This window comes from Parasteatoda tepidariorum, unplaced genomic scaffold (genome assembly GCF_043381705.1).
Source record: "Parasteatoda tepidariorum isolate YZ-2023 unplaced genomic scaffold, CAS_Ptep_4.0 HiC_scaffold_57485, whole genome shotgun sequence".
In the NCBI taxonomy this organism is placed as follows: Eukaryota; Metazoa; Arthropoda; class Arachnida; order Araneae; family Theridiidae; genus Parasteatoda; species Parasteatoda tepidariorum.
The window spans coordinates 102,356-117,489 of NW_027261827.1; the positions used below are offsets into that span (position 1 = coordinate 102,356).

The following is a 15,134-nucleotide window of genomic DNA, read 5'->3' on the forward strand; positions in this document are numbered from 1 at the left end:
ACCACCAGTTGCTTGAAATCTCTGCTATTCTAGCATTACTTTCCTACCACCAGTTGCTTGAAATCTCTGCTATTCTAGCATTACTTTCCTACCATCAGTTGCTTGAAATCTCTGCTATTCTAGCATTACTTTCCTACCATCAGTTGCCTGGAATCTCAGCTATTCTAGCATTATTTTCCTACCAACAGTTGCTTGATAACTTTGCTATTCCAGCATTATTTTTCTACCATCAGTTGCTTCAAATTTTTGCTATTTATATTACTATTATTAATTTCTTATAATCTTTGCTATTCTAGCATTAATTTTCAAATTGTTGCTTTAAATTTTGCTATGTTTAATGATTTCCTACTAGCAATTAATTTTACTCTTTCTCGACTATGAATCCCACCTCTCAGGCTTGCTTTTTAACAGTAGGATTATTATGTGTGTATCTAGGATCCCCCCCCCCTTTTTTAACAAATATTAAATATGATGCAAATATACCTTTAAATTTTGTGTAAAATATATAATTACCAGTAATCATTTGATTGATTGATATTCATATAAGAGAAGACAAATAAGAAAACTTAAAAGAGATTTATTTTGTTTAAGAATCATTAACTTTAGCAATATTAGAATATATGTATATCCTGGATTTTATCAGATCTGTTTCTTTTCTTCATAGCCTCCTCCATTTCTGTGGCAGTGACTCCTCTTTTCATTAGATATTTTCTCATCTGACCTGAAATATAATGTTAATATGGAAAAAGGCAAATAAAAATAAATACAAGTTTTTAAAAAACAATAGCACTTGCAAAAGTCTTAACTTTGCTAAAAAAATCTGTTTGTTAAAGAGCAAAAATATTCCAGCTGTGGATGAATTGATGACTATTTTTGAATAGTTAAAAGCTGAACTTTGATAATTTGGGTAGTTCTTCAGTAAAAAATAAACCACAACAAATTTTTAAATCTTTACAAAAATTTCAATTAAGACAATATTTAGTTTGAACTTTCACAATTTTAAACATTTATGTAGCATCTAAATGATATTTTAAACATCTTTCACTGTAAAATTTTACATTAAGTAGCAAGAAAGCTTCTGCAATTTTTTATATGAGCATGTTAGTCGCCACGTTGCCTTTACCTGGGTGACGAGTATGTTGTGTAATCCCTGCCATTCAGATATGTATGACGCTATATATATATATTTTTTAAAATTAATAGAATTTTCAAAGCAATTTATGAAATAAGCTCTGAAATATAAATATTGGATATATAACACAAAAATATATGCATTATTCATTGTTGGTATTATCTCATTACATCCTGATAATATTTGAATTTTGGCCTCATAAGAAACTGAAGCGAATACTCCAAGAAAATAGTAAAGTTAAACAGCAGAATCTATGTTTTAACCAAATAAACACCTTTTTCGTATCTAAAAACTTAGCGTAGGGAAATATTTTATCAAATTTATAACAAATAGAACTACACTGTCTCCACCACTTAAATTAGCAAAGTTGCAAAAGGCAGAGAGCATATTGTAATTAAAACTGTTGTGATCAGGATTAATTAATGATATCAGAGCCAAAGTAAAAACAGTCATTTATGTAATTTCAATCAGACACATTTGTTAAGGCATTCATAAATTAATAAAATAACTTTCAACTTATAAATTAAAATATTTCTCATAACACACTGTTACATTCCCAGTCTTTGCCAATGTTATCAAAGGAAACACAATATGACAAATATTGAGACTTCAAAGGAAGTGGTGTTCAGCAAGTGTGGAATTTAAAATAAAGAAGTCAGGCTTCAGAATATATTTTTAGAAAATGGATTGACATTTCCTTTCCTTTTTTTTGCTAATACTATTGACACTGAAATAAAATTTCAGATAACTGGTAAGAAAGGCAAATGTTATGTTATTCAAAATTTACAAAGATGTTAAAATCTCAATTGTGAGTTTTTTTGTAATTTATTAATACATCTATAGCACAGCAGTATACACCTTTTATTTTATAAAAGAAGTTTATCAAATGAATAAATACCTTACTCAATAAGCAATGTTTAAATATTCTAAGACCATTTTACAAGGAGTAACCCTATTATTATTATATTATTTTGTCCAACTAAAATTTTGATATTGAAAGGTCATAGAGAGAGCAAAATACACTTAACCCAGGATTATTAAAAATGTAAAATATTAAACGCAGGATTATTTAAATATTATTTGCACATCCATTTTTTTTTTTTTTTTGCATGATAAAGAACTGGAAAACAATTGCTGGGAGAAGGGCAGAATGGGAAAAGCTTCTGAGGAAGGCCCAGGCCCACAAAGGGCTGTCGTGCCAATGCTGATGAAAATAAAATTTATATAGTTGTGGTGTCATGAAATGAAAGCTGGTCAATCAGAAGTAAGTTATATTATCAAGTATATAGTCATATTTATAGGTTCTTATTACCTGAGATCACTGCCAGTTTTTCTGGTGTTAATGGAGGCTTTGGCTCTTGCTGAGGCTGGCTTCCTTAACTTCCACCTGATGGAGCCACTTTCTTAGGCTAATTTCTATTTTTGCAGGGTTTTCCTGAAACGGACCTGGTGGCTAATGTTGCTGTCCCCCACATAGCCACAGCAAGACTCTTAGTAAATTTTCTGATATGATCCAGATTAAAAAGTTCATTATATACATTTTTATTTATAAAAATTCCACCTCCAAGTTCAAACTGAAAGAAAAAAGTAGCTAAAATTATATATATATATATATATATAATTAAAAACACACACACAGAGAAATGTTAAGTTAGACACTGACAAAAGTCTACATTTTGTTTCACTTCTAGGCAAAATAACAGTTTAAGTAGCTTTTTTTTTCACAATTTTCGTCATTTTAAAATTAAAACTTAGTGAATTTTAAATAAAAAGTATTAATTTTAAAAAAATTTAGATATTTTCCTGCAAGTTATTTTTTTAACGAATGTATGCATTTTTACGCACGCGTTTTTAACAAACTATTTCAAAGTTTTTACAATTATAAAATAAAACAAAGTGATAACCACGTTTCAACACTGGAAATTTGCAGCTTTTTTTCTTTAAAATACTTGCTGTTTGAAATTGCACGAATTATTTAATAATTCGTTATAAGTTTTCGATTTATAATGTCAAAAAAGCATTCATTAATTCTTGCATTTCAATTGAATAATTTGCTTTATACATATTTTTTTTTTATTAATTTGCAAATGAAAATATATCAATTTATTAAAAAAACCATGTTTAGTTCATTATTTATAAGTATGTATTAATTGTATATAAACCCAAAATCGTTACTAAAAACAATTCAAAAATTCTTTTAGCACAGAGCGGCATTCAATATATATACTTCTAAGTGTTTTCCTATGAAAATTGCCATATTTTTACAATTAAATATATACCTTTCAAATTTATTAATTCTAAGAATAGTCTAATTTATATTATAAAATTTTTAGCTTAATAAAGAATGCGAAAAATAATGATAAAAACATATTTTGCCAATCACTTAGCATCTATAAATTAGACTGTTAAAAAATAAACCAATTGCTACTTCTGCCATACCTCCATTGCTTCAGAATCGCTTGCAACTGGAATTTCTGGGAAATTTCTTTTTGCACAAGAGCATTCTCCTATAAAATATAGAAGTTATACAATAAGTTATCATTACTTCTTAAATTAATCAAATCACTTTTTAAAGGAATGAAAAAGTTTATCAACCTTTTATGCCAGATAAAAAAATTTATGTATGCTTATTGACTAAAATCACCTTCGGCCCCAACATATCAACTTGCAGATAAATTTTTATTACAAATTTTCTTTGTCATTTTTTTACGTTTTAAATACGTTATCAAGAAAAACAGCTGAGAAATCCTAAGCTACAAATTATAAATAAATTTTTTAAAAGGAGTAATAGTTTCTGAATTTTGAAGAAATAATGAATAAATATATAATCAGATCTTTTTTTTTTTTAACTATAATTAATTTTTAAACAAAAAAATTGTTTTTCAACGGATGACTAAAATAAAAGAATTATTTTTCACTGAAACAGACTAATTATTAAACAATGGAAATTAAAAATGTTTAAGAAAATGCTTGTTCAGTATTTAAGATTTTTGCAGTGCAATAAAAACCTTGAAAATTTTTTATTAAACATTTAAAAAACACTAAAATTTTAAACTACTTAGTAAGATTTTAAATGCTTTTTTTTTGCAAATTTTTCCCCACCTTCAATAGAAATGATAAAATTCAAAAAACAATGCATGCCAGAAAAAGTGCGGAGTCAATTTCACCCAGTTTTTAATTCAATGCTTTTACAACAGTAATGCACACAAATATTACAGTTTTTCTTACGTAAAAATCTTAAAAGGGATACCTCAAATTTAAAAAGTTTTAATTATATGCTAAAGATAACACAAATGAAAAATATGTTGGTAATTAACCTTTTTTTTTAACATTAATAATTCACATATTTATTTCTAAAACAAAACTTTTCTTTATGATTCTACTTAAATTATTTACAAAATTTAATTACGCTAAAATTGTGAAGTAGACAACTAAAAATCTTTTGAATTAAAATTGGGAGCTTCGGAAGCTTAATCCAAAGTGAGAAAATAATGAGGCCTAATAAATGCAGCAGAAATCCTGAACAATTAAAAAACTTTATTTTTCAATTTTTTCTTGTACTATGTGTGCCAAGAATGAGATTTATAAAAATTACCTTGTGTAGCTGGCAAACGTAGAATCTTTTCCTGAAGTTGTCTATTCATTCTTCGCAACTCAACAACTTCATTAATATCATCATATTTTTTTTCATAATCCAAAATTTTTTTTTCAAGGCTTTCTATTTTTTTTCTGCTTTTTCCTTTTCAATTTCCAAATTATCGTATGACTCTTTTAATTGTGTAAAGAGTCTTCGTGGTATGACTTCAGGATCCTCGTCTGAGCTTTGGCAGTCAGACTCATTTTCAAGTTCTGTAATTTGGAAAACAATTTTAGAGACAGAGATATTAAGCTGAAATAAGACAATATATTATGACCTAAGTGCTTTTGAGTTTATCAACTATTTGCAAGCTTATAAATTAACTCTAATACTAACACTTGATTAGAATGATAGTGTTATAGAAAGTGATAAAGTTAAAATTATGTTCTTTTATTTTTTAAATTCTCAAAGGACATACTTATTAAATCTTATGAAATTTGTGGTTTTTAGCCTATTTTTTTCATAAAATATGAAATATAGATTAAAAAAAGTTTTAGTAAATTTAAGCTATCAAAGAATATATAAAAGAATAGATAACACCACTTCTTTTTATAAAGCTAAAAATATTTTAATCAAAATTAGGAATGATCACAATAGTTTTGTTGAATATAACCATAAACTCTGATTGCTGCTTTTAAAATTAATTTGAAAAATGAAAACTTTTTTACAATATTATTTTGGGCACACCTAGCTCACTGAACATTTCTTTTCGGGACTTTTTGGCTGCTCTGAAAATGTCCAGGGCTCTTCTCCTTTTCCCAGCATCTTCTTGCTTCTTTATGTGAACATCCTAAAAGATAAATAAATTAAAGCTTCAGTAATAATGTATTCTAGCAACAAAAAAAAAACTTGACAATCTCAATTTTTCAAAATGCTGAATATTTACTATAAAGAAATTACTAAAATGAAGATTATTTTTATGTTTCAAAAATTTTCTACATAACATATTAAGAACTAAAATAGTCCAGAAAATAGAATTAATTTTTATTTAACCTTCAAATTTCATTAGTTTAATTTTCAGTAACTTAATAATTCTACTAACTTGGTACTGGAATCAAGAAAAATGTAGACCTAAAAAAATCTTAGATTTATAACTTAAATAAGATTCAATTTTGACTCTTAACCATTGTTATATAATAGTCTTTGATAATAGCATATACTTACACATGCTCTTTGCCATTACTAATTCTTTATCTAACAGTTTCAAATCATTCATTTAAGATATTGTAGCGAACCTGATTCTGCAATATAATAGAAAAAATATAGTCTACCACTACATTAATTTAATTACAATTCAATGCAAGATAAAATGACTAAAGTCAAGAATGAGGATCTTTTTGTTAGACTTCAACCAATTTGCTCTCATCAACACATACAACCTACATTGGAGACTCAAAAAGTAACACTCATTTTAACAGGGGTACGCCTATTTCAACAAGAAAACAGGCTTAGACAAATAAAGATATCTTCTAAATCACTTTGTAAAATTATATATCTACTTCTAGTAAAATTATATATCTACTTCTAACTACAAATATTAATTTTTACAGTTAACTCGATTAAATGATAACAAGAAATAAAAAATTTAAAAGAGCATAACTTCTTGCTTTTTATTTTCTTTATGCATTTGCAAAGCAGCAGCCTCATCTTCTGTTGAAGAAAATTCCTCTTCACAGCGGGTAACTGGAATTGCGGGTCTTTTTAATCTGAGGCTCTTAATAAGTGAATCTAAAAAAAAGGAAGGAAGGAGCAGATTATGATTATTGCATAAACCTTGATATTATCTCTTGTCTATTATGAACCTTTTATAGAATGCATATTTACCTTCAATGCGTAATATGTGTGCAGGGTAATAACCATCACCTTGGGAGAGCTGCCATACATCTTTAGGTGGAGGTTCTTGAAGATTACGCAATTTTTCTTGTCACTTTCACTTTGAATGGAGTGCACCTGTCGGCTCCAAAATACTTTGTAAATATTACCGACAAGGTAATCATTCAAATTAAATCTTTTAATAAAGCCCACGGGGACTTTACCAAACTGCTTGTCATTTATATAGTAAACAAATGCAAACATACTTGGAAATTTTTTATAATTTATTCTAATAAATTTAGGATGTATGAATATTTACATTGACAATCAACCCTCTGTGCAATCAACCACACACGCACTTGTACACGATTGCAGTTGATAATGTTGTGTTGGTATCCCTCCCAGCCAGCGCACGACGTATATTTTGAGGGCAACATCTTAAAGTTCAAACCTGTTTCGTCACAGTTNAAAATGGTTAATCGTTCCTTCCGTTTTTTGTGACCTGGAGCTGAATTTTCCTCTTTTGAAGCAAGGGATTTTGAGGGCAACATCTTAAAGTTCAAACCTGTTTCGTCACAGTTATATAACTGGTCTGGTGTGAGCTTTTCCGTCAATATAATGTCTTCAATCCGTTTTTGAAATGCCTGCACAGCTGACGTATCTGCCGAGAGTATTTCACCGCAAATATTTAAGTTGACGTACACCATATCGTTTTTTCCAACGGTCTAACCAACCAACGCTTGCTGCGAAATCTTCTTCTCCTTCTTTGAACTGATTTCTGAAAAACACAGCTTTTTCCTGAAGAATAGGGCCACTTATAGGAGTACCTTTGCTACGCTGTTGAATAAACCAAAGAAATAAAGCCTTGCTAGTTTTTTCATAGTCTGATGTTCTCATAGATTTTCTTTTTTCTCCTGGAGTCTCATTGCACTTCTGTGAACAATACTGCTCAATTTTTATTCGATTGCGGCGCCAGTCACCAACTGTTACCTCTCCAACACCCAAATCGGTTGCAACACTTTTCAATGTCTAAACATTGTTTCCAATTAGTAAACAAATTTGAGAATTTTATCCTGGTTAAAATTTATTATAAAGCAATACTATCAATCTGGCTAAGGATTGTTTCCTTATCAGAACTTTTTCAAACCAAATGAAATAGCCCAATTGTTAAAAATTTTATTAAAAGTATCTATAGTTGCTTGTCTGGGAAGATTTAGAAATTCACCCCATTCTGTAGTTGAACAAACTTAGAGTTGACAATTTTAAAAGTTTATTTATAGCATACCATGTTAAAACAATTATAAGAATACCTATTAAAAAGTAATTTTGAATCATTTTAAAATAAAGATTGACTCCTTTGGATTGTATTTTTGAGCATTTGTTCTCAAGTTTTAAAGTTCTTCCTTTCTTGTTGTTTCAGTATTTGAAAGAATTCCTTTGTATTTTTTTAGAACCAGGAGAATAAAGATATTTCAGTTCCTGGATGTTCTCGTGAAGATATTTTGATTATTGATGATGCTTCTCAGCAAGATATAGAGAATATTTTTGGTTCAAAAAATAATCTGATTGAGCAAGATAAAGAGGATAATTTGGTAAGTTACACACACATATGTATATAGAACTGCGCCTATTACTTGAACTGCCCTGGACCAAACGTCGTTCAGATAAGTGGATAATTGTTTATTATTTATGTACTAATTTTCCGTTCACATTTTTTTCGGGCTTCGGAATGGTTACACTTTTAGGGTGGCCACCCACCTTGAATTATCAGGGAATTTTTTTATACTGGAAAAAACCCTGGAAGAATCAGGGAAATGTGGATAAATCAGGGAGTTTTGAAGAAAAGCTGGAAATATTTTTTTAATTTTTTGTTAATTTAAATAAGTTATTAATTTTCTTAATTTAAATATTTTGACCATTTCACTTTTTTTTTGACAGAAATGCATCGTTAAAATATTATCAAGTTTGTGATATTTTGTTTACATCAAAATTTGCTCCATTATAACGCTGTTAAACTAGAATGTTACAGAAAACCCTAGCGTAGTTGCTAAATGATAAAAACCTTTGACTTCTATGAAGACTATGAGATTCTGCTGTTTAGGAAAGGCAAAGATTGTGGTGGAGGGGAAAGAAGGGGTTGGAATATTTGCTTTTGTTTTTAATTTCTGTCCATGGGCTAAATCCGTTTATGGTTCAAGTTTGTTCTGATGTTTTGGTAGTAATTTTCTTTTTCTAGTTTGACAAAATGTACAATTTTTAACTTTATAAAATTCTCCAAAATTTAGTTAGTTATAACAATAGATTTTATATTACACATTTTTTCTGATAATTTTTGTACTCCCATCCAATGAAATCTGTGAATTATTTTTTTTCTCAGCTAAGCCAACCTATCACACATTTTAATACTAACTGCAATGTTTGTCTACAAATCATTACATTTGTTGCATTAATGATAATTTTCTCAATTTTATTTCAAACTTTTATAACATTTTCTAATCAAAAAAGCCTTTTTAAAAACCAACAATATATTAATATTTAAATTCAGTGTTTTGTTGGTAAGTATAGTATTTGATTTTTTATTCTAAATTAGAATTGTATAATGATCACAATATCGTAAGTTCTTCATTGTTGCTTGCTTTCCAGAGATGATATTTCCAAAATTATTTCTCTCTTTAACCTAAAATTCTAACAAAGACTAAGGGATTTATAGGATTGATTGATTGAATGTAGGGTTTAGTGGCACAAAGTCCAAATGAGGACATGCTGCGCCAGACAATACGGCAATTGTTCTAAAGCCTAAGTACATACAAAATTTNAGTCCACATTAGGATACGGATTTCGAGCATAACTGCTACCTTGCCCTTGCTTCTGAATCGCATCAATAACAATTAACTTTGTTGGACTAAAAAACCTTGTTTTTAGATTGGAATTGGTTAAATATTTTAAATTCAAATAAGAAATAGCAAAAAAGTATAAAATTTAAGAATTTATCTTTTTCTGTAGAGTATGCGACAAGAAATTTGAAAGTTTTGCATTGGCGATATTTATTTTTGTATGCAGAATCTTTTTAATAATGCTAAATCGAAATAATATTTAAAAATTTTACTTGAGGCATTGGTTTAAAGAAAATATGATTAATTAAATTTATAAAAAGCGCTGTTAAGATTTAAAAAAAAAATTACTTTATATTGAAATGTAAATACACTGACACACAAAATTGTTCTTACACTTATGACTTTTAATGAAATAAAACTATCTATTAATTAAAATAAATATTTTAGAATAGATATTTAATAATAAAAAATATATTCTATTCTTAGCAAAAGTAAATGGAATATTTTAACCTTTTGCTTACGGCGCTTTAGCATGATGAAGCCATTCTGATTTGTTTATTGTACCAGCCGTAAACAAAGGGTTAAAGTCAAAAAGTTTATTTTTACGAAATCAATCGTTAAAAAGTAAAAACTTTATCTCACAAAAATCATTGTGCACTTTTAAGAATATTTCCCCTATTAATAAATATTCTAATCTTTTGTTAAATTAAGATTTACGCTTCCTTTCGCATTTACAATAGCTTTTATAAGTTTGTAAATATAACTTTCTTTATTTATTTTTTTGGTCTAATGACATTTGAGCAGAATATTTTTATTAAATTTCGCAGAAACTTTTACAAAACTCAATTGTTATTTTATGGATTTTTCAAAATTTTTTTTAAATTTAAATCTCTGATATGAACTCTTTTTAAGCATCTCATCACACATTGCCCAGTGGAATAGGACACAATAAACTAATTTAGCGAAATTCATTACTGATTTATTTCTTATGATGACAAATAATATTGATATCTAATCATCTGGAATGATTTTCTTTTGCTTTATGGAAATATATTAAGCAATACTTATCCATGGTTATTTTGGTCATTCTGTCACACTTTGTGCAAAAACTTTTTAAAGTAACCCATTAAAAAATTTTTGTTCATTAAAAAAAAATATATCTTATGCAAGCTAAACATCTTACTTCATCCACATGTCTTAATTTTTTAAAAATTCTGTTGTACCAAAACATTTAAAAATAATAAAAACAAATCTTGCCAATTACTATAAAAAATAACATTTTAAATGAAATACTTTATAATATTGACACTTTTCTTGTACTCATCCTACTCTTCATAAGAGGAAGAAAAAAAAAATACCCTGACCTGGAAATTTCACGATTGTTACCTGGAAAAATCAGGGAAATTTGAAGCCTGATTTGAGTGGCCACCCTGACTATCTAAAATAGCTCCAGCGTGTTTATAAGTTTTTTCTCTTCTAATTTTTAAATTATTTATTATTATTTTTTACTTATAAATTGTTTTTTCATATTTCAGCATTTTTCTTTTTCTTGTCAATTACTGATTTTAACACATTTTTTTTTCTCCAAATTTTCCATTAGAAAAAAATATCCAGCAAAGAAAAAAATATCCATATCCCTAATTATTTTAATATAAATCAATTGAACTGGATCAATGTCATTTTGATGTTCCAGACCATTCATTGCAATATCTAAAATGAACCTCATTCTTGAAAGATAATTTTCAGTTGTAGATTAGAAGTTAAGATAAGAATCAGATGTATTAGAATAATATTCATTCTTCGTTTTTTGCCAGTTATTGCTGTTGATTTTACATTGTTTATAATCCTGATAATATATAGAAAATTCAAATCGGAAACCTCAATATTCCCTCTTTGATGCCTTTTTTCTGTAGTTTTACAATTTTACTTCTATTAGTATTTATTTTCATATATTTGAGTGATATTTATTACATTACTCGTCTCAAAGTGTAGATTTAATTAATCCATTTTGAGCAATTCAATTCATGTGTTTTCATTGGATATACATGCGGTACTATTGTCAATCTTGCACTTAATGCCAAGGATTTTAGTTTACTTTCTTTTTCTTTTTTTAATTCTTTTGCGACAACATGTGAAATAGGGGGGAAAAATAGGGCTTTTCATGTATAATGTCTAAAATGTTCTTCATGGCTGAATTGATATCTGTGACTCTAATGTCTAACTTAATGTGTTGATAAAAAAAAATTAATGATCAAAAATATTTTCATACTGTTTAAATTTGAGTAATTTATGTATTTTCCATGTGGGGATGTAAAAGATAATGAATTTGAGGAAAAAAATTTCAGATTCTTTCTCTCAACCAATTCAACTAGCATATATTATAGAAGAGTGACATATTTTAGAAAATTTTTTGTTACAGCATATAAATCTTTTTGAAGTTTGATTTTCTATAAATAAATATGGATTAAAATATTTTGTTTGATTTTAGAACTGGTTTGAAGAAATTCCCATTGCTGAAAGTTCAGCGTTCAATTTCCACACTGATGATGGTATCGAGCAAAGGGATTTCTTTGATAAACATGAATTCAAAATTTCAATATGTAGAAAAGATGTGTTAACATTGATATCTGCTTTTGCTTTACGATTTCAAGTTTCTGACACGGCAATTCTCAGTCTTATTGAAATGATTAATATCATCATTGGGCCAGAGTTAATCAGTCCAAGTTTGTATCGTATGTGGAAAATATTTAATTCTCATAAAGACCAAGTAGTTAAAACTCATTTTTTTTTTTTTTTTGAGAAATGTAAAACATATTTAAGTCAGAATTCAGATGATAAATCCGCCATTTGTTTTACTTGTGGTGATAAAGTAATGATTGGTAATACCCAAAAGTCATCGTGTTTTATGAGTATCTCCCTTGAAGCTCAAATAAAAAGATTGATCAACTCTGGTTTAATTAATATACCATATGTTAAAAAGTTTAATAACGTGAGCATGCGAAATCCGCTTTCTGATGTCAATGGTGGGAAAATGTATCAGGATTTTAAAAATAAGACTGATTCTTTGTTTTTGACATACAATTTCTCCATTGATGGGTTAGCCATTTTCAACAGTGCTAAAGGCTCCTTAAGGCCAATTCTGGTAATAATAAATGAAATTCCCTCTACAATACGTTTTAAAAATGTACTTTTAGCGGGCTTGTGGTTTGGCAAGAAAGTGCCAAAAATGGATCTTTATATAAAAACTTTTGTAGAAGAAAGTATTAAACTAGCTGAACACGGAATCTCCCTAGGGCATAACAACATGCATGCATGTTGTGCTGATTCTGTAGCAAGATCATGCATACAAAATGCTACTCAATTTAATGGATATTTTGGATGTACTTGGTGCAAACACCCTGGTTTCAACATAAATAATGTTATAAAATATACTTACAAAGATCACTTGCTCTGTGAAACTAGAAAAGATCAAGAAACTATAAAATTAATGTATGAAGTCATGCATAAGGAGAAAAGCATACAGGAAATAAAAGGGCCGAGTATTCTGCTTCCTATTCCTTTTTTCAGTGTAGTTAATGGTTTTGTTCCAGACTACATGCATGGGATTTTTTTAGGAGTGACAAAACACCTTGTAACTGCATTATTTGACACCCGAAATAAATCGGAGTTTCACCTTGATTCTCCTGTAGTTTCCCGAATTATCAATGATCGCCTTGGAAAATTTATTTTTCCACACAATGTCGGAAGGGTTCCAAGGAGTTTAAATGAGAGAGCTTTGTTTAAAGCTTCAGAATGGAAAAATTTTCTTCTTTATGTATGTTTTCCATGTGTAAAAGATTTCTTAAAAAAACATTACTTGGATCACATAAGTTTGTTGGTGGGGGCAATAGAAATTTTAACGAGAAAAAGTATAACAATTGATTAATTAAAATCTGTGGAAAATTTATTATTAAAATTTGTTACGGAAACTTAAGTATAGTATGGTGAGGATTTTATGAATTCAAACATACATCTTTTACTTCATTATTCAACCAGTATTGTAAATTGGGGGCCACTTTGGTATTCAATGTTTGTGTTTGAAGGATATAATGCAACCCTTCAATCTTATATTATGGGCACCCGGGGAATTAAAACTCAAACGATAAGAAGATTTTTACTTAATCAGGAACTAATTAGCAATGTAAATAATTATCCTATTCCAACTTCATTAATAAAATTAATTCAAAATCAAAGCATAATTATGTATGTATAAATATTGGAAATTGTAATTTGTACGGAGCACCATGTATGCTAGTTAGAAATGTATGTTCAATAGATTTTCCCACTGGCTTTTTACTTCAAAATGGTTTTTTAATGGAAAATGCTGCAATTCAATATTTTAAACGTATGACTATTGAAAATATATTATATACTGTCAAATCTGAAAAAAAAAAAAAATTAAAATGAGTATACTCGTAATGAAATAGGAAAAATCATCATTGCTTTATACCTCAATACTTCAAAAGTAGTTGTTTGCATGCAGAAATTTGAGGTTTCAATGAAACCTAATCAGTACAGTACATTAATAATATGTTTCTAGGGAGATACTCTGACACCTTTCTGATTATTGATAGAGATGAAATAATTGGCAAATGTACTGAATATGTTGACAATTCTGGCTTAATAACTGTTTATAAAGTGTCAGTGACGCATGAATTGTGTACATAATTTTAATTTTCTTTTAAATACTGTTTTATTTTTATTATTATAATTCTGTTTTATTAGTGTTATATAGTTCTGATTTGTTATTAAATAATTCTGATTCATTGTTAATGTTATGTAATTATGTTATATTATTGTTTCAAAAAGAATTATGTATATTCATTCTAAAATTTTTAAGTAATTTGCGCAATTTACTGACACGAAAGAAAGAAATTCTATTTGCTCAATTCATTTTCTTAGTATCATTATATCAGGGTTACTACGCTACCTGAAAAAGTCAGGGCAATTTGGTTTGGTGAATGCTAACTTTAGATCTTTACATTAGTATTTTGCATAGAATACATTTTCTGTGCGAGAGTAGAGTTTTTTCTAATTTGGGTGGGAACTAAATTTCACGTTACCATAGTATGCTATAGTGTTGTAACTTACAATATAATGTGTATATTAATAATAGTAATTTGTTATGGATTATTGTATATTTGAGTGTCAGTACATACTAGACTGGAATTTTGCTTATCTATTTGAGTAACAATTATGTTATATGCAAATAAATATATGTCATTTGATAAAATATTTCTATTGTAATGTTTTCTTATTTTTTGATGTTTCATAATTTTATTGATATAACAGTTAAATTCAAAAAATGTATGTAATTAAAATGGCCCGCGTCTTTATTTTTCTTGTTGCACATAAAAATAGGTTGTTTGGGATCTGAATTCCTTTATTTAAATATGTATATTACTTTTTTTTTTTTAACTACTGGCAATTTCTCTTATAAAACTAATGAATTTTAAGCAATCATTGCTATGTTTTTACCTAACATCCTGATCAAGTTTCCAAAAAAACTCATTAACGCTATTGTTAAGTGTACCGTGAGTAAAAATTTTGGTACAATTAGTTAGAGTTTAGGCCGAAAACAACTAAAAAACAAAGATCGTATAGTTTTAACAAAATTAACATTAGTACACAAAAGAAAAGAAAAAAAAAATAATAAATTAACCTAAATTTGCCAAAAGGT

General features: G+C 28.0%; 1 protein-coding gene and 1 non-coding gene across 2 annotated transcripts; one reads left to right on the plus strand and one right to left on the minus strand.

The window, feature by feature from the left end:
- Nucleotides 1-567: 567 nt before the first annotated feature.
- Nucleotides 568-9,365, minus strand: LOC107448929 (uncharacterized). Its single transcript, XR_011636001.1, has 6 exons — nt 7,147-9,365; nt 5,457-7,032; nt 4,728-4,981; nt 3,572-3,639; nt 2,445-2,706; nt 568-721 (listed from the first exon to the last, which is right to left on the minus strand). It is a non-coding gene; the product is annotated as an uncharacterized protein (transcript).
- Nucleotides 9,366-10,729: 1,364 nt separating this feature from the next.
- LOC139424884 (uncharacterized) lies at nt 10,730-14,858 on the plus strand. The gene has a single exon (XM_071176947.1). The coding sequence runs from the start codon at nt 12,099-12,101 to the stop codon at nt 13,338-13,340; it is 1,242 nt and encodes a 413-aa protein (XP_071033048.1). The 5' UTR covers nt 10,730-12,098; the 3' UTR covers nt 13,341-14,858.
- Nucleotides 14,859-15,134: the final 276 nt, after the last annotated feature.

Coding starts and splice junctions, on each gene's coding strand:
- LOC139424884 (XM_071176947.1), top strand. CDS start 12,099: ATGATTAATATCATCATTGGGCCAGAGTTAATCAGTCCAAGTTTGTAT.